This window comes from Spermophilus citellus, assembly GCF_964194105.1.
Source record: "Spermophilus citellus genome assembly, chromosome: 1".
Taxonomy (NCBI): Eukaryota; Metazoa; Chordata; class Mammalia; order Rodentia; family Sciuridae; genus Spermophilus; species Spermophilus citellus.
In genome coordinates this window covers 207,528,501-207,549,442 of record NC_138182.1, presented here as the reverse complement: position 1 = coordinate 207,549,442, position 20,942 = coordinate 207,528,501, and the positions used below count along the sequence as shown (strand labels likewise).

General features: G+C 37.5%; 1 protein-coding gene across 9 annotated transcripts in view; it reads left to right on the top strand.

Moving 5' to 3' along the window:
- CAST (calpastatin) overlaps positions 1-20,942 on the top strand; it is a 121,502-nt gene that overhangs the window by 37,966 nt on the left and 62,594 nt on the right. For 7 of the 9 annotated variants that reach the window (XM_081288840.1, XM_081288844.1, XM_081288842.1 and 4 more), the window contains one exon: positions 12,139-12,210. In XM_081288840.1, coding sequence (XP_081144966.1) covers positions 12,139-12,210 — 72 coding nt within the window. Of the gene's footprint in view, positions 1-12,138; positions 12,211-17,961; positions 18,106-20,942 lie in introns of those variants that run through there. The other 2 variants (XM_081288846.1, XM_081288847.1) reach the window with 2 other exon arrangements.

The following is a 20,942-nucleotide window of genomic DNA, read 5'->3' as shown; positions in this document are numbered from 1 at the left end:
CTTTTTACTTTGGAGCCCCTAAGGGTTACTTCTAGAACAAAGCTGCTTCTGGGTTGTGTGTGGAAGGGGGTGGAGAGAAAGAGAGAAATGTGCTTTGGGGGGGCATGAATAACAAGTTTTAGATAAGAACACACTATAAACACTTAAGCACATAGACAACTTAGAGAGCAAAAAATCTTAAATATTTTTAGTTCATACCCTTGGAATCTGATGAAAACTGTGATCTTTTCTCTGAAAACTACACACACATATGAAGACATAGTCACCTCCAAAAATGTTGCATGCAATTTAGAGATCTTTATAGATTCACATCATCCCCACCCTGCAGGGGTCATCTTATCGAGTAGGTATATTCAGAAGGCACCATAGAATAGTATTTTGTTGATGTGTAAAATTCCGCCCTTGGCAACTTTCTTAACCTTTTAGCAAAACATTGCACTTTCCTGGTTCTCATTTTAAATAGTAGGTATGCTTACAAGGATAAAACATTAATTTTTACCACCTTAATGAGAAGGAATTTTAAGAAAAGGAAAGTAACTTATGTAAGCACTGTTTTTCTGTAGATTTGCTAGATGTGGTAGGGAACTGAGACCATTGAATAGTAATAGGTAATACTTATATAGGCATTATAGACGTGCACACGTCTCCTATAGTAATCCCCTTCTCCTAATGAGGAAATTGAGGCACACCTTGACTAAATTATCTGCCCAAGGTCACATGGTATTTATTAGTGTAGTTAGAAATTAAACTCACTTTCAAAATCTATGGTTACTAATATCTGATACTGATTTTAAAAGTTATTTATATGAGGTATTCTACCTTAAAATATGGAGGCCATCTACAGTTGTTTTTTTTTTTTACTACTATTGTCAAGTGTTGTATTTTACTTCTCTAGCTCTTCCTTACCCTTTTTCCCCCATGTACTACCTTCTTTTCACTCAAGATCATACAGCAAGCCAAATCATTCCAGTTCCCATGGTATGGGTAAAGCTCTTCCCTCTGTAGGTAGGAAATGAGTCCAGAAAGAAGGTAACTGAAAGCAGAGGCACAGCCAGGAGAGGACAGCACTCTCCTGATCCCTGGTCAGTGCAGCCACCTCTAGACTAGAAAGGCTTGAGCTGGGTCACCTGGTGGATTCCACCTGAGATGATGAATGGGAACTGAATGATTAGAAAAAAATCTAGATTTGCTGGAGAGTGCTCACCAGAGACTGTGTTATTAAGGCCATTAATCCTGGGGCGTTTTATTCACTAAGTGAATTTTTTTGTAATATTATGAGTTAACAAGACATACTTATTATTACTTACTGATCAGTATTCCTTGCAACCAATATATCCTTTTTACTGCTTTGCATTTGTAATAGCACACAGTTAAACTTCTTTTTGTAATAAAAGTAACTCATACTTACTTGTAGACTACTTAAACCATGGTATAAAAGAACATGGTAAATACGAGTCACAGTTTTGTAATTGTTAGTGTTGGGGAATCTGCCTAATCTGAAAGACAATCTTTTTCTAGAAACTATTTTCAAATAAAGTAGATGTTTCCATGTGGAAATAGTACTTGTCATTTTTTAAGGTGACAATTAATGGAATTGGTTTGGTAACAAAGATATCAAAATTTATATTTAAAAAAAACATTTTTTGTAGTTATAAATAAATAGCATCTCCTTTTGTTGTTGTTGTTGTTTTATTTTTAGGTGGTGCTAAGAATCGAACCCAATGCCTCACACATAGTAGGCAAGCACTCTGCCACTGAGCTACACTCTCAACCCCAAACTTACATAGTTTAATGAAGGATTTTATCCTGGAATTACTATACTTCATCAAGTCTAATATTTCATTGATTTAAAAATGCTGGTTTGGGGCTGGGGATGTGGCTCAAGTGGTAGCGCGCTCGCCTGGCATGCGTGCAGCCCGGGTTCAATTCTCAGCACCACATACAAAACAAAGATGTTGTGTCTGCCGATAACTAAAAAATAAATATTAAAATTCTCTCTCTCTCTTTCTCTCTCTCCCTCTCTCACTCTCTCTTTAAAATAAATAAATAAATAAATAAATAAAAATGCTGGTTTAAAAATAGTAAGAAATAAAAACTATCAAATTCTAACCAAATCATTATATTGATTTTAAGATATATTTTATGCAAGAGATATAAAACAGGAAAGAAAATAATAAATTCAAATCAATAAAATTTAATAGGCAACCTAAAAATTTATATAGTTGTTTTTCACCATTTTTTCCCTTTTTCCTTTTATAATTTTTTTCACAGTTGTCCATTTCGTTAGCCTCTTATATCAACCTGATATGAATCTGTTTAATCTCAGTCCTTCCAGTAACTTAAGTCTACATTCAGAGGATAAATATTGATTTTACCTTTGAGGATATTCAAATAATGTGTTGCAGTTTCTATAGACTATTCAACAAACAGGGTTCCAAAAAATTTGAATAATTTTTTGAGCATGCCAACTGCCAAGTTCAACCTCTGAAGTTTTCAACACTCAAATAGATGTTTATGTTTTTGTGTACTTGTGTGATCAAAAATTGAGTCACATATAATATTTAGTCTGTTGCTCACACATCACTGTGAGCTGGAGAGTCACCAGCCTGCTCCCTTCTCAAGAACTTCCAGAGGATATTTGCCACTGTTTTGGTGGAAAGGTGGATTAGCTCCCTCATTCACTCATTTTTAAAAATTTGTTCTTTTTAGATATACATGACAGTAGAGTATGTTTTGAGATGTTATACATACATGGAAAATAACTTACACTAATTAGGACCCTATTCTTGTAGTTGTACATGATGTGAAGTTTCACTGGTCATGTATTCATATATGAACATAGAAAAATTGTTATCCAATTCATTCTACTGTCTTTCCTATTCCAATTCCCCCTCCCCTTCATTCCCCTTTGTCTTATCCAATGAACTTCTCTTTCTCCCTCCATGCCCCTCTTATTGTGTGTTAGAATCCACTTATCAGAGAGAACATTCAGTCTTTAGGTTTTTGAAATTGGCTTATTTCACTTAGCATGATATTTTCCAGTTCCATCCATTTACCAGCAAATGCCATAATTTCATTCTTCTTTATGTCTGAATATTATTCCATCATATATATGATTTTTACTCCTTTGGGTCTATACCAAGAATTGGGATAACTGGGTCAAATTGTGGTTCCATTCCAAGTTTTCTGAGGAATCTGCATATTGCTTTCCATAGTGCTATACCAGTTTGCAGTCCCACCAGCCATGTGTGAGTGTGCTTTTCCCTCACATCCTCATTCACTCATTTTCAGTGCACTTGAGAGTGGAGAAGAGAATCACTGGGTGGTAGGAAGCAGGGGCTCAGACCAAGTTCCAAATCATGATCATGGCAGGGAAAGACAGTTTCTTAGCTAGGACAGGAAAAGGTGTTTACCCCCATAGGTGGATGGATGATCACTGAATGTCTTTGGGGAATGGAAATCTGAAACACAGATTGCACCTTACTTCATATTCAATCCTCACTAGGGATTTGTTCAGGCTCTTAGATTGGTAGTTTGTATACAATTTGGAAGCTAAATACCACTTTTTCTTCAAATATTTTTTTTCTTCTCATCTCTCACCTCTTCCTAGAGGCTGCAATTACACATGAACCAGCAACTTGAAGTTGTCCGTCAGTTCACTGATGCATTGTTTAGTTTGCTTTACTTCCTTTTCTCTCTGTATATCATTCTGGGTAATTTCCTTTGCTCTGTCTCCAAATTCTTTTCTTCTGCAATATCTAATAAGTTCTTAGTTCCACTCAGTGTATTTTTAATCTCAGACATTATTTTTGTATTTATATATTTTATTATTTTTTATTTCTTGAAGTTTGGCTCAGATCTTTTAAAAAAATTTTTTCTTCCATATCTCTCCCTAACACATTTTAAAAAGCTTTATTGTTAAATAATTATGAATCCACAAGAAGTTGCAAATATAGCATGGAGAGGTCATTTGTACTCTTTACCCAGTCCATCATGGATTGCTCTTACGTGTCTATATAGCACAATAACCAGATTAGGAAACAGACAATATGCACATACACACAATAGGTGTGCATAGCTCTATGGCACTTCATCACGTACATGTAGCCAGAACTACAGTCAAGACACTACTCTAGGACCAGAGAAGCAAGACTTTTTGAATATTTTATTTTCATACATATAGAACATGAAGAACATAAAGCTGTATTTTTCTGCTTTTATTCATGTCTTATAATTTTTTATTAGCTATCAGAAAGATGGGAATTTTCTATTGCTGGGTATTTATTTGATGTTGTTGAAGTTTTCTTGACCTTTGCTCTGGGTCACAGTTAAATTACTTAAAAATATTACGATCCTTTGGAGATTTGATTTTATGCTTTGATTGGCTAAGCCACATCACCCTGTAAAGGAAGACTGATTTTTATTCAGTACTGACATGACACCCTTCTGAAGACTCCACCCAGTGATTCTGGCTGGTGAGGACACCTGCTCTCCCTGGCCCTAGGAAGCCACGGGGCTTGCTCTGCTACTCTGAGTGTTCTTTCCCCAAATCCAGGGTTTCTTCAGAAGCTTGTGCAGCAGTTCTCCAGACTCTCCTGAAGCTCTCTGCACTCTGGTGCTCTCCCTGGTAACTGGAGCCTCCTCAGCCTGTACAACTGCCAGCTCCACCTCCTCAACCCCCAGGAGGCTGCAGCTGCCCAAGTCCTTCCTGCCACCTGGACTCCAGGCACTTACAGGGTTCACTTATTAGGTTTGCTTCTTCCTCAAGGAACACTGTACCGTGAAGGCCTCTTGCCCAAGGTCTGCAAATCACTATATACTTTTTTTTTCTTTTAGTTATTTAAAATAGAAATACTTCTCACTTCCAAATCTAAATTCCATTAAGAAACTTTATTAATGTAGGAAGGTAAAACACCTCTGTTGCTGAAAGGAGGATGTAGTTCTATTTACATACTTAAGTTCATTCATTTACTATGAAGGTGCCTAAACAGAGTTTTGAACTTCAGTTGTTAAATTTTTCTCATTCATAAGCCTGAACACTGCCTTGCTTCTTTGTTCATGTGTCAATGAGTTTAGCTATTCTCCAGGTATTCTGCTGATGTTTAAATGTGCAGTGAAACTGTTGAAATCACCCATGTAATATCCTGACCCACTGCAACCCTGTAGCACCTTGAAATCTCTTAAAACTCTCTGGATGCATGCTGAGGTCAGGCTTATTCCTGTAGGTTTTATTGAAGCCTCCCCCCAACACACATCTGTGTGACTACATAGGCACCTGTGGGACCCACCAGAGAATGGACCAGAGGAGCCTTCATCTTTGATGTCTGGTGCATGAATACCAGAACCTACAGTTCAAGCTCTGGCTGGCCACGTGCATTAGAGAGGCTATTATGGTTTGGCTATAAGACCTCGCCAGAGCTCCTAATACAGGAATACTCAGAAGTGAAATGTGAGAAATGTAACTTACCAGTCCATCTTAGTTTGAACAGACTGACTGAATGATAACTGTAGGCATGTGGAGAGTGGCTCGAGGAGGTGGGTTATTGGGGGTGTGCCCTGGAAGGGTTGTTCTTGCCTGCTGCCCTTTCCCATTTCACTTTTTCTGCTTCCTGGCTGCCATGAATGGAGCTGTGCTTCTCCACCATGCCCTTCCACCATGCCTTACCTTGGGCTTAGAATAATGGACTCAGCCAAGCATGAGCTGAACTTCTGGAACCATGATACAAAATAAACTTTTTCTCATTTAAGTTGTTCTTGTAAGGTATTTGGGTCACAGTTATGCAAAGCTAACACAGAGGCCTTCCAGCATTAATTCTCTAACTGGTCCTGGGCTGTTCTTTGCTAGCATTTATTTAGCACACATGGTATTTTTGTATTTTTGTCCATAGGCTAGTTACATCACATTTATGATTTTATGTAATCCACAGGGCCAGGAATAGCACAATTCAACTAGTCAGAATAGTTAGATAAAGTACTCCAGAGAGTGTTAGTTCAGTGTTGAAAAAAGGTTAGTCTTACTTGTGTAGTAAGAAAACACAGACTTTTTTTCTACTTTATTCTACTTTATTCTCACATCCAAAGCAGAACACTTCAGGTTGTCAAAATGTGTGGCGGTCCCTCCCAAATAAGCAATTCATTTCTCAGCAAACACCAATGATGTCCACTGTTCACCTCAGTTCTGACACTGACCAGAGGTGGCGTAGATTGCACAGGTTAAAAAGGGCTGCATCCCACAAGGCTGTGTCGACTTCAGATGCCAATCACAAATCCCAGGTTGTCCCATGACCCCTTCCTTGGTTTGATAATTTGCTAAGAGTGCTCAGGGACTTCTAGGAAACATATTAAATCATTTGTTAAATAATGAAGGTCACAATAAGAGACACAGAAGAAGAGGTACATAGGACAAGGTGTTGACAGGTCCTGAGCCCAGAGGCTTCTGTCCTTGTGGAGTTTAAATATACAATGCTTCTGGCACACAGATGTGTGCTCCAACCTAAAAGCTTTCCAAACACTGAATTTTGGGGATTTTTCAGAGGCTTCATCTTATAAGCATAATCAGTTATTAATTTTATTTCCAATCCCTCTCCCTCCTCCAGAGAATGGTGGGTGAGAATAAAAGCCCATGCCTCTAATAGCTTCTGGTGACCAGCCCCCATCCAGAAGCCCACTAAGAGTCACCTCACTAGAAAAAAAGACACTCTGTCAACCAAGAAATTCCACAGGATTTAGGACCTCTGTCAGAAACCAGGACCAAACACCAAATACCAGAACCAAAGATCCTCCTTGTCTCTTTATGGTCCAGGAAGTTATAAGGTTTTTTAGGAGCTCTGTGCCAAGAATCAAGGGCACAAGATTAATATTTATTTATTAGTATACCACAATATCACTATTCTAAAGGCTGCTCTGGCACAACCTAACCCAGTTTAAAAGCAAATTTCAAAAGCAATCAAACTATTTCCAAGTAACTTAACTATGTCCCACTGCTAGTCCTAAGCTGGGGAAATCACATTTTTTTTTCCATCCAGTAAAAAACAAAACAAAAAAAAGTTATTTCTTCCGGTAATATAAGTAATACATGCTAAAAGAAGGTTTTCAACATCCTCTAAATCCTCTCATGAGTTAAAACTAGGCCACTGTGGTTGCTCTGGGAGGTCAGTCTATTCTATTGCTATCTCTCTCTCTCTCTCTCTCTCTCTCTCTCTCTCTCTCTACTGGAAATTGAACTCAGGGGCACTTGGCCACTGAATCACATCCCCAGATGTATTTTGTATTTTATTTAGAGACAGGGTCTCACTGAATTGCTTAGCACCTTGCTGTTGCTGAGGCTGGCTTTGAACTCATGATCCTCCTGCCTCAGCCTCCGGAGCCACTGGGATTACAGGTGTGTGCCACACCACACCTGGCTTGGAGCTCTCTCTTTAAAGCAGGGATTTCTAACCTGTGGGCACAGACCTCAGGACACATCTCATTTAATGCTCAAAATCACCCTTGAGATAAAAGTAGAGTCATTCTTATTATTCAGATAAGGAAATTGGTGTTTAGAAATGTTTCTAAACTTCACCATAATCTCATAACTCGCAATTGTTTGGCTGGGATTCTTAAGACATACATGAAAAGTATAGGGTCATTATCCTAGAGAGCATGGTACCTTTCCGTGCATAGTCACCAAGTCTCAGGATAATAGGAGGCTTCACTTATGGACCTTCACTGATATTTCATGTAGCAACGACATAGCAACTCTGCCTGGTTCTTGAATCTTTTTTTTTTTTTAAGAGAGAGAGAGAGAGAGAGAGAGAGAGAGAGAGAGAGAGAGAGAGAGAGATTTTTTAATATATATATTTTTTTAATTTTCGGTGGACACAACATCTTTTATTTTTATGTGGTGCTGAGGATCGAACCCAGCACCCTGCGCATGCCAAGCGAGTGCGCTACTACTTGAGCCACATCCCCAGTCCCTGGTTCTTGAATCTTCATTGTTATTTTGAAAACAGATTTTAAGACTTTAATTCTGAGTTACTCAGTAAAAAACTTTATAATAACTAAAATAGACATACAAAAAGTTAGACAATTAATTCTTTTCATGCCTTCCTGGAACCCAAGATCCAAATCATCTATGTGTACATTCTCTAGTGAACTTCTTGGCACAGCAGAAAGTGTCTGTTTTGCTGACCTCTTAGTTGATAGACTGATTTGGAGATGAGGCAGCTGCTTCCAGTAGGGTGGATTCCTAGTTCATGGAAATAGGACCTGTGTATATCAATAGTCTGCTATTGAGCAGGAGGATTCCTGCAAATGGACCAGACTTGGTGCCTTAGAGTTTGGATCCAATAGAGGAAAATAGGGCATGGAAGAAGACACTGCTGTTCCTGTCAATCCTTAGTACCTGTGACATGCTGAACCACAAGGAGGAAATGAGATGTTCCTAGCAATTTACTTTCTGCAAAACTCAACAAAGATATGCACATAAATATTAGAAAGAATGTGATTGGTTAGCAAAGGAAAATCTGCTGGAATGCTTTTAGTCTATGGAAATTAAGTAAAATAATCCAAAATTTAAATATATCATAGGATTAGTATTCTTACTTAACATCTTAACCTTTTATTATAGGGAATAGAACATACCTATGGTTAGGACGAATGTCGGATGAACTTGTTTTGAGAGTTTGTACTTAATGTGGGTAGATGAATTCCACTCTGCACTGGCTTTTTCCTGTTCCTCTAATATATCAATTCCATTCTTAGCTCAGGGCCTTTGGACATGCTCCTCTGTCCAACTAGATAGATACCTCTTCTCTCCTGGCTCAGCTTTACGGGATTGATTTCTTCATGACAGGACTCAAGAAAATGCCATTTCATGCATCCTGTCTGAAGCAACACTCAGCCAGTCACTATCTCATTCCACTGTTTTATAGTCTGTTCAGCAGTCATTGTGCTCTGATAACATCTTGTATTTTGTTCATCTGTTTAGAGACTGGGACCTCCTACTGGAATATAAGTGCTGTGAGAGAAGAGCTTTTTCTGTTTAATTGGCTATTTTATTTCTACTGCCTAGAATAGGGCCTGGCTCATAGTGAATAAACAAATGAATGAATACATGAAGTCACACACAATTCAAGAAAGGAAATCAGATCTTATACATATCAGCTGAAACAATCTGCAACTAAAGTTTGGTTCCTAACGTGAAAATAAGGTTGCACTGTGTGTGTATATATGTATAAATACACATTCTCTCTCTCTCTCTTTCTCTCTCTCTCTCTCTCTCTCTCTCTCTCTCTCTCTCTCTCTCACACACACACACACACACACACACACACACACACATCTTGGGAGGCTGAGGCAGGAGGATCATGAGTTCAAAGCCAGCCTCAGCAACAGCAAGGTGCTAAGCAATTCAGTGAGACCCTGTCTCTAAATAAAATACAAAATACATCTGGGGATGTGATTCAGTGGCCAAGTGCCCCTGAGTTCAATTTCCAGTAGAGAGAGAGAGAGAGAGAGAGAGAGAGAGAGAGAGAGATAGCAATAGAATAGACTGACCTCCCAGAGCAACCACAGTGGCCTAGTTTTAACTCATGAGAGGATTTAGAGGATGTTGAAAACCTTCTTTTAGCATGTATTACTTATATTACCGGAAGAAATAACTTTTTTTTTGTTTTGTTTTTTACTGGATGGAAAAAAATGTGATTTCCCCAGCTTAGGACTAGCAGTGGGACATAGTTAAGTTACTTGGAAATAGTTTGATTGCTTTTGAAATTTGCTTTTAAACTGGGTTAGGTTGTGCCAGAGCAGCCTTTAGAATAGTGATATTGTGGTATACTAATAAATAAGCTTTTATATTAAGGTGTATGTTTTGTTTTGGGTTTTTTTTTTTTTTTTTTTTTTTGGTACCAGAGATTGAACTCAGGGGCACTCAACCACTGAACCACATCGCCAGCCCTATTTTGTATTTTATTTAGAGACAGGATCTCACTGAGTTGCTTAGTGCCTCACTGTTGTTGAGGCTGGCTTCAAACTCAGGATCCTCCTGCCTCAGCCTCCCAAGCCACTGGGATCACAGGTGTGCATCACTGTGCCTGGCTTTTACATTACATTTTAAGTGACATTTACAAAGGGCTTAGTAAATGTTAGGAAAAAATTAATGAAAGATTATATTTATAAATTCTACTCTTGTTCCAGCTGAACTACATTGGTTGTCTATAGACTATACACTGAATCCATTTGTACATTGTAGTTGCCAAGAGGTTTTTTAGTATACTTAGTAAGTTCAAAATCCTTGCAAAATGGATGAAATTCAGGCTATGTCCTCCTTTCACCACTTCTCGGATCACACCCATGTTACTAGCTTTTTAGCAGCTCTATCGTATTTATATATGGTTTTCTTTCCCCTTTTGATGGCAGTACATGTGTGCTTGAGAGAAACCATTTATTTATTCTAAAAATAATGCCCATGGGGCTGCAATTCCTGCAGGTTTCTCTGAGGCCTCTAGATTCCATTTTATAAAAACATGTCTAACCCTGGTGATCTTCCTGAACACTTGGAGAATAGTCAACCAGTGGATGCAGAGAGATTACACAGGGAGCACAGAAAGATAAGTTTTGATTTTTACACTTGCAAAGGTAGTATTTTCCCTTTAGGAGAATAAGACTTCAAACCAATAATTAAAAAAAGAAAGCAACAAAAATTTGACTAAGCCTTTCATCAAATATCAAATAATTAAATCAAATTATTTTTAGTTATATATATATAAATTTTTGCTGCACAGTTAAAGGCCAATTTTATACATCAGCTAATTAATGCTTTGCCATCTCTTGTGTATTTGACACTTATCATGCATTATTCACATATTATATATCTTGGAGTATAATCTCACAGTTTTATATTATAAAGCTTTAGAATTTTTATGTTTGCTTCTTTGAGATATAGATATTCAAAACTAGGAGATACAGAATATGAGGGCCTTGTTGAGAAAGCAGCTGTATTTTATGTTTTCTTTTTTGCTCACTTGTTTTCCTTTTCTCAGTAAAAATATTCATATGAGAAAATACCAAAAATGCCCAAGAAGGAATCTTTTTAAAATCTTTTTCAACCCTACCATTAGAAATTGAGCCCATATGAACTTCAAAAATGGTATTATACATAATATTTTATAATGACTTTCATTTATATAAAATAAGAATAATGTACTTTCATTTAATGTGATTTCTTTTAAGAAATGATTTTTAATAGCCACAGATATTTCATCCTGTAGCTATGTCATGGCCTAACCCCCTATTGGAGTAGTATAATGTCGGTAAGGGAAAGGGTCTGAAGCAGACATCCTTTTATTTGTTGTGGCCATGGTCAAGTTACTTATCCATTCCATTCCTTATTCTTCTCACTTATAAAATGATAGTAACAATAGTAATAGTTTTATGTCAGTTAATGTAAAGATTTTAATAGGTGTTGCAGATAGTACTTAAAACACAGCTTTCAGAAGCTCTAATAATAAATATAATAATAATTATATCTATAAAAAATAGAATTATAATGACTATTATTAAAACATTGTTATCTAGGCATTGTTTATTATTAAAGCATTGTTATCTATAATTCTGTTATTCTAATTTATAATTATGTTATTTGACCTAGCACATCATAAATTCTCAGATATTCATTATTATTGCTTATATTATTTTCGTCTTTTTCATGTTACAGTATTGTGATGAATATCTTTGAATAAAAGTCATTTGCTCTTTTCTTAATCACTTCCTTAAGGTAGATTTTTACAAGTAGAATCATATTTTAAGATATTGCTAAACCATCCTCCATAGAGGCTTACTATTGCATACAGAACTGCAAGAGGGGCAACTGCTGCACAGTGAGTGATGTTTCTGGAAGGAAATGACAACTGCCCATGAGACGGTTTTTGCAGTTCTTCAGAATCTTTGAATATTGAACAACTGGGATGTATGCAACTTACTCTTCCTTTTAATTATTTATATAATCTTAAGGCAAAGTTATGAAAAATTAAAATCTTGTTTACCTTGGGTGTGTCTGGTTTTGTTTGAGAAGGTATTTTTATTAATAGGAAAGTTAGCACTTGACTACATTGTTAAGGTGTTTTCCCCCATTGAAACTAATGTTTTCTCTTTTTCAAGGAAAAAGCAGCAAACCCTGGGAGCAGTCAGCCCTCTAGAAGCCATGCTGGTGGGAAAACCCTGGCCACAAAGGTCAGTCAATTCCTGAACATGGGAAGACCCCTATTCTATCCTACTCTACAGAGGTATCCCCAATGGGTGGGGTCTGTAAAAGAGGCAAACAGTGTCCATTTATTACTGACATTTTTCAAACAAAGTTTCATTTCTATGTTGGAGACAAGAATGTAATTGTTGAGGGTGTGGGAAGGGATAGGACTCTTGCTGTGTGGCACAGGATGATTGAGAACTTGTGGGTTCAAGCTATCCTGGTTTAGACTCCCAAGTAGTTGGGACTGCAGGCATGTACCACTGTGTCCATCTATGTAATTTCTTGACAATGATTAGAGGTTTAAAATTTAGTGAAACCATTGGCTATAATTGTTCCTGGCATATAATAATAAGCATTTAATAGATATCATCATAAATATCTACTGATACTTTTGTGTATAGTGCAAATAGACATAATTGGCCTTTTCCTTCTTCAGAAAATAAAATCCCCGTCATGATCATGAACCACACTAGGATCTCTGCTAAAGCTCTATATAATTCTTATGTAATCCCTTCACCACCTTAGTATTGTCATTCCCTTATACCTAAGGAAACCAGGGCTGAAAGAGGCTAAATAAACTCAACAGGGTCACAAAACAAATACAATTAGATTTCAAGCCTGGGTTTCCTGTTCATACAAGGTCCTTAGCATAGCTAGACCCCATAAGCTCTGGCTGAGCTTTTTATTTGTATATAAAACTTCAAAGCTTTGCATCTTATTTTTAAAAATCATTGATACATACATTTCAAGATAAAGAACTATAATTTTATCTAGTCAGTTTTAATGAAATGATTGTGTTCGGTCTTCCAGGGTATCCAAGTTTATCTAAAAACCTTAATATATTTCAGGATTATCTATACAACTATTTCAAATAGCATTTTTTCCTGTAAAATTGGAAGTCTGTGAGCTTTTTCACTAATGTCATTTGTTTGATAAAGAGTAATATTTTAGTATCTCCCAGAAGTGAGAAGAGGCTGTGTCCTCTACACCTGAGCTGAGCATAGTAACACCACCCTAATTTGAAGTATCGAGTGAGTGTGTTTTTATAGACCTTTTCAATTCTCCCTACCATCAAGAAAAAGAATAAAAATCATTGAAAGATAATGAATTTTAAATACAGGGGGTAAATTAATGTTTGGGACCAACATAAATCCCTACTCAGGTCTGCTGTCTTTTGCCGTTCTGTTACTGCTATTGGTGACTCTAGAGCATTAATGATCATTGAGTGAGAGATTGTGCATTCATCCAAACAAACCTGAGTTTGAATTTCCTCTTTACCATTTATTTATTAAGTGTCACTGAGCCCTAGTTTCCTCATCAGAATAGCATAAAAACTTCTCTTGTCACAGTTGTTGTGAAACTGAAATGAAATAAAATATATAAAACACTGTGCCCTGGGCCTGACATTTGATAGGTGCTGGGAAAATATATCTCTGATGTGATTCTTCTTATCCTCATTTTCTGTTGTTTGGAGGTCTCCAACTAGAAAAGATTTTCTAAACATGTCTGATCTTTTATGGTGTTAGGATTAATATTTACCTTATCACTCAATTACACCTCTAAAAATGAAAAAGCTCATTAGCAAAACCCACATGCAATGATATTTGGTGAAATCATTTGTAAATGGTTTCCAGGATTGCTATTACCTAAACTTTGGGAGGGTTGGTATGTCGTGGGAAAACAAACTTAGTTTTTCCTTGAAAAGTTTTAGGAGTTGAAAGGCATAAGAATCAGATCCTTTTCTACCACTTTCTTCCTACCAGGAAGTTCTCTTCCAAACTTTTGGAGGTATAATGATTGTAAAAATATGGCTCACCCCTTCAGACTTGTTTTGTCTTAAGTAGGTGAGGAAGGTGGCATAGCTGGCCACATGTTTGTTGTTTTAGTATTTAAAAGCAAACTTGAAGTTCTTTCCTTGACTTCTTTCCCATCCCTGTTCTTGTCGCTCAGTGTTGCTCTTTTTCACTGTTTTTCTAACTCACTTTCCTCCTTCACTAGTTTCCTGAATGGTAGGTTTCTTAGGGTTTGTAATTCTTCCCACCCACTTCTCTCATGTTCTTAACACTCAGAGTTGTAGAAGAAAAACTACAGATGCTTGCCTATTTTTTCTTTTGATGTCAGATTGGAAAGACTCTATCAATATCTCTTTAAAAATTGTCATTCCTAGCCCTCACTAAAAAAACAAACAAACAAACAAACAAACAAAAAAACCTGGGGATATTGGCATGCGTGATAACTTGAAGCCTTTTATTATACAATTGCCAGAACACATACCCAGGCAAAGTAGCATTCTCCTAAAACATTCAGAAAAGTCATGAGCAAATGGTAGATACAATTGACAATTAGCATTAGTACTGTTTTTCATCATTCTGGACACATTTAACCTGAAAAATAAAATAAGTGCTAATTTTATAATTATTGAGAAAACTTTAGCATCTGTCTTTTAAAATACCTATTTTGAAGCTTATGTGCAAGCTGTGTCTTATAGAATTATTTCTGCATATTGCCAAATTGTTAAATGAGAAGTCTTACAAAATAAGTAATTATGTCCATAATAATACCCCTTTTGCTATGCAGTTCTAGACTTAGGAAATCCAAATTTCTTGAGTGGTATAGACAACAGAATTATTATTGTAAAATGTTGAGTGCTTAAATTTCTTTTTCTTTTATTTTCTTTTTGGTAATTAAGGAAAGAATGCTTATGAGGCTTCCGAAATTATCTAAGCTTTTACTAAAGTCAACATGAAAATAATTGCGATCAATAATTAGTCATACAATTTCATTGCTGGAAAATTTTTCAGACAATTTCTATTTTGACAATCAACATAGATTCTTCTGAAACCAAGTTTGCATAAGGAACGTCTCCAAAGACTGTACGGTTTATATGTATTGGTTTATATGTATTGGTTGTTTGTTCCAGTTAGAATCAACTAGAGTTTAAGACAAAAAAAAAAAAAAAGTTCCCAAGGGATAGTGAGTAGTTCACAGGGAAATCTAGGAAAGTCCAACAGAAGGAATCACTATTCCTCACAGTCAGAAGCAAGGCCCAGCTATGTCACTGGGTTTCTCCTGCTCTACTCTGATGCCACCATAGCTCAGCATCTAACACCTTCAGAACTAGATGCCAGAAGCTCTGCCAGTTCCAGTCCTGATGACAAAAGCCTTGTCACAACATTTCTGGTGGAAATTCTCCTCACCTTGCTCACCTCAGACTCCTATGGCTCATATATCTGATTGGCCAACATTAAGTCACATGTCTCCATCCTGCTACAGGGAAATCAAGGGGTTATGAATTTTCTGGATTCTACTCAGGAAAGAAGCATATTGTCAACATGTGGTGAAGATTTGCAAATGTGTGGTCAGCTACCAAATGACAGACTTCCACTGCAGAAAGGAACATAGGAGAAATAACTAATTGAAGAAGAAAATCGCCAGTGTCAATATTCAGCAATATTAGGCATTTAACAGAAGAAGGTGCCAACCACTTTTCTCCCAGCCTAGAGAGGAAAAGTTCTACAAAAGAATAAGCAGAGCTTGGGGAAACACTTCTGTGATTTGGGTCCTCTTTTGCTATAAATAGCTTTGTTAACTTTGGCAACACAAATGTCCTTTCAGGCTCTTTTCTCATCCATAATTTGAGTTAGGGCCTGGAAAGTCACTGTCATTCAGTGTCATAATCACCCCCATAGTGCCCTTAAACCATGTGTAGTTTGTGAGGTGACTTCATGTGTTAGGAAAACATTTTATTTTAATAATATTTCATATACTTTAATGTGCTATAAAAAAACAAGTGGCACATCAAACTTCCATTGATATTTTTGCTTATGATAAGGCTAAATTAAAGAATAAAAAGAGTAAATCTATTTTTTAAATTATCTAAACTTATTATAATTATGAAAGATTTTAAATGTTGCATAGGTACAAATACTCAAAGTTTGGAATATGATTCAATCAGTAATTCTCATGTTAATGTATATACTGAATAAGTAGGGTTTTTATTAAAATGAAGATACTGGTTCAGGAAGTCTGGATGATGCTGAGATCCTATTTTTCTAACTAGCTCTCAGTTAACACTGGTGCTGCTGATTTGGCAGCCATACCACAAGCAGCAAGGAGGCTGAGTTGCTAAATGTGGGAGTTTAGGCTATCTGTACCTGAGATTACCTAAGTATCAATTGAACCATCTGTTAAAATGTAGACTCAAGTCCTGAGCCAAGAATTTCTGATCCACCAGGGTGGATCAAGGCCCAGGGTTTTATATATGTAATAGGCGTCCCCAGGTGTTTCAGCTGCAGGTGATCTGAAAACCACATTAGGAGAAAGGATAACCGTTAGGGACCATGAAAGCCATAGTTCCTCAGGGAACCGTTAACATTCCCCTTCATCTCCAAGGAAGGAAGCCTTTTTCATCTGGTCTGCCAACATAAGAATCTGGAAAATTCATTTCATAACCATATGATTACTCATGTGGACTCTTTAGGTGTATAGAAATACCTTCACTGAGGAAGATACAGCTGCCTAACTCTGGGGCCTGTGGGTCCAGGGCTTGTCCCTATTGGGGACAAGTCACCCTGTACTGTTTTTGTCACAGGAGAAATAAATATCAATGGAAACTAGATGAGCTGAAGTTTTGTGAAAAGAAAAGATAATGCTAATGATTAACAAAAAAGAAACTTTAAAGTATATTTTTATCAAGAATAATAGCAGGGTCTTCTCGGGGAATTATAAAATTTTAGCATTGGAAGGCCTCTTATTCATCTGCTTTATTTAAAGAGGTAGAAGAATGATAAAAATAAACAAGATGGCTGTGAGGAATGCATTGAAGGAGAAGTCAGGGGGACCCACTGACCACTTGGTGGAGTGGTGGCAGGCTGTGTGGAGCAGTGCTCTACTTTTTTTTTTTTTTTTTTTAAAATCCTGCTGGCTGCCAACTCTGTTTTGGCTGAAGGCAGCTCTGAGTCATTGCTCAGCTGTCACTAGCTAGGCCTGAGCTCTTTGTTCCTCAAACACTGGCCACCACCACCTCCCCACTTTCTCTCCAAACTCGGGGTCTGGAGACTTTATCATGATCGTGTATAGTTCTGGGCAAAGTTGGGATTCCAAATTTCTTTAAAATTTAATAACTCTTCTTTTCTCCACCATTCATTCTATATTTATTGGTTGTATTTCTTCTATAAGAAAGAATGTTTCCTTTTCCCCTATTTACTTATTTATACATTCACTTACGTGTAGCAGGATAGACTTCTGAGTTCACATTTTATTCAATGGCTTCAAAGCCATTCTTATTGATTTTGATTTTTTTAATCATAAAAATGTATAACACACAATAATTCAGTAGGATTCTGATTCTTTTAAACTGCTCTTTTTTAAAAAAAATCCATTACACAATTTAAAATGGGTTTGGGAACCCTGGGTTTTAGTGATTATTTACTGTATAGTTTCAAAGGAGACATGGGAGGAGCCTATATAGGAAGAGTCACTTACCCAGCATTGCTCCGTATTTTGTTTTACCAAGAGTGACACCCAGGGAACTGCAGGCCTGTCATCAGCCCGCGCTGTACAGTACACAGGGCATGTGGCCTACATCACAAACTACGTGGTTAGAGTTGGCCAGCCCCCGGGATGCCAGGCTCCCGACCAGTGAGTGGGGCAGGGGAGCAGGGACCTCCCTCCTGAGACTCATCAGGAGCGGCCGGGGCGTGGCCGCTCGGGGAGGGCAGGGAACAATCCTGCGTTGCCATCCCGGGACCCGCCCCGCCGCGTCACACTGCGGGCTGGGCAGTGGCTCCGAAGTGAAACCGCGGGGGCAGAGCCCAACAGGAATGCAAACATCCCGAAAACCCAGCTGAGGTTTCCTGGGCCCGCGAGCCGCACGCAGAGTGAGTACTGATTTCAGCCCTTTTGCGGCTCCACCGCAGCATCAGCTTCAATTGAGCAGACTCTGCCACTGGCCCTGTCCTTGCGCCCGGGCCCTGCCTGTCCTGGGCCTGGACCCTCCAGCTACTCCCCTGATTGGGACATGCGCTCTGACTGTTATCTTCACCCCCAAGATACATTTCTTTCCAGACAGGTTCTAAGTTCCATAGTGTTTCTTGAAGACCCTTCCTCCGTGTCCAGAATGCCGTACTGACCCTTCAGCTGGGAATGTATCTGGTGACTAAAATACAAGGGATTTGTGTGATTTGGGGCAAATGATGAAAGAAGAACAGCAGGCGCTGTGTTGATCTGGTGTGATACTGTGGTCTCTAGGGTTTAGACCCCCTCCTCAGCCGGCACCCCTCCCCTCCCCGCCCCGCCCCGGAGATGACCTCTGATTTAGAGAATGAGCTCACTCTGTGTGACCTTTCTGAATACCTGACCCATGCTGGGTGTGGTGTGGCAAGTGTTGTAACACGTTTCCATTCTATTTCCTTGAGCACTATCTGAGACTATACTGTAGGTTAACTTCACTGGTAGATGCTTTGTGTATCTTTCAATGATACAAAGTGTTTTCACTGAAATTTAAAAATCTAATCTGTTCCATAGTGTTAGGACCCCTGCATTCTCCAGTTATTAACTAGCAAGAAGCAAATTCAATATTCCCATTTTACAGCTTGAGAAAATGAGGCAAAGAGGCTTTTTGCAGCTTCCTTAAGGGGTGGGACCTTAGAGCCTATGACTAGTCTTCAAGATTCAGAGTGACAGGAATTCTTAGGCAGTAGTGGGGAAAAGTTCCAGCTGTTTGAGATGTTTTCTAGAGGAAAAACCTCTGCATTGCAGAGAAGCTCAACAAGCAGTGACATGTACTATTTGAAAGGGAGAAGTTTATTTTCTAGTAACTATAGAGAGCCTCTTCTGATGTTTTGCTTGTAGGCATGAATCCAATTTGCACACTCCTTATTGAGTACCTGAAAGGAATATTGAGTTGCTGGGAATGTGGTAGGGTGTGCTACTTGGGCTCAAGGAGGCACAGAGGATTAAAATGAAGTAGTAAAATGGAACAAAATCATGCTGAACTGCAAAAGGCCACCTCTACCGATGGATGGAGTCAGCATCCAATAGCAATGAAGCTGAAGGGGGGACCCAGTGTGTGTAGCAAGGACTTTTGGTGTGCTAGGCAAACTGTCATTTGGTGATTATGAAGTGACTCATTTAAGTATCAATGTGTGTGGTGTTCTTCAGTCTGGTAGAATTGGCTGAGCATAATGCCTCTCTTACAATTAAAGTTTAACAGGAATCCCACATCATATACAACCACAAGAATGGGAAGTTATACTCCATGCATGTATAATATGTCAAAATACATTCTACTGTAGTGAATAACTAAAATAAAAAAAATTTTAAAGTTTAACAGGTATCACTAAAATAATAATTTGGAAGAATGAAAACAAAAAGAAAAGAAAGCTATCTGGAAAATAAGTAATTTATTTGGACTAATGTCTTCAAACTGGCCAAGTACTTATGTTTCTATTGTTGGGCTATATTAACAATTATATCTTGAAGTCATCACAACTTCTTAGGTGGAATTATTTACTTTTTCTCAAAATACGAACTACTTAATTAGTCAGTGTTATTTAAACAAAACATTCACAGTCAATGTTCTTTTGTGTACATATATATCTTTGTATCTTCTCTCTCATTATAGCTTACAATTCCCTCAGTTGGGTAATCATATTAAAAAAAAAAAAAATATATATATATATATATATATATATATATATATATATATTCAGTTGTTGATGAACCTTTATTTTATTTATTTGTATGTGGTGTTGAGAATCAAACCCAGTGCCTCATGCATCCGAGCAAGGGCATTACCACTGAGCCACAACCCCAGCTCAACAGATATATATTTTAATACTAACATATTTAACCCCAGAAGACGGATAGATTTTATCCTATTTTTTGATACTTTGAATTAATAATCTCAATACTGGAAAAGTAAAATAAACCTTCTCAAACATTTTGCATTTCATTTTCTCTCCGTGAATAGCTCTATGTTAAAAGGTCAGCTACCCTAGGTTCTTCAGTAGGCATACTCATGGCATTTGGGGTGACAATTCTGAATTGTCCTTTTATTTCCAATGTTTAAGTTATTTCATAATATCTCCTTAGACTTGATGGCTTCTGAGCAATCTTACTCATTTGAACTTTGGAGATTTGGGTGAAAACTATGTGCAATCATACCAGTAGAAAAGTGACATTGTTTGCATGCCCTAGCGTATTCTGTTGTTTACACTGAGCAATAATTAATCATTACAAAGTGACTGTAATTGGTTCTAGTGAAAAATAGATAAGCATCATCTGTATCATAACAGAGTATTAATAGTAATAGCCACACTTACTGAAATATACTGTATTCTGGCATATGTTGAACACTTGACATACTGTGATGATAATGTACTTATAAAATAGATACTCTTTTTTGCCCATTTTGTAGATTAAGAAAATGACACTGCACCATTTCTCAGGATATCTTTAATAGCTCTCCATAAAATACTTTTCAAAAAATGAGATTTAGTGAGTGAAGTTATCACATACTAAAGTCTCATTTGACTACAATTATATCATTTTTAAGGATGTGAGCTTTTTAAATTTTTTTTTAGTTGTAGTTGGACAAAATACCTTTATTTTATTTATTTATTTTTATGTGGTGCTGAGGATCGAATCCAGTGCCTTGCAAGTGCTAGGCAAGCGCTCTACCACTGAGTCACAACCCTAGCCCCAGAATGCAAGC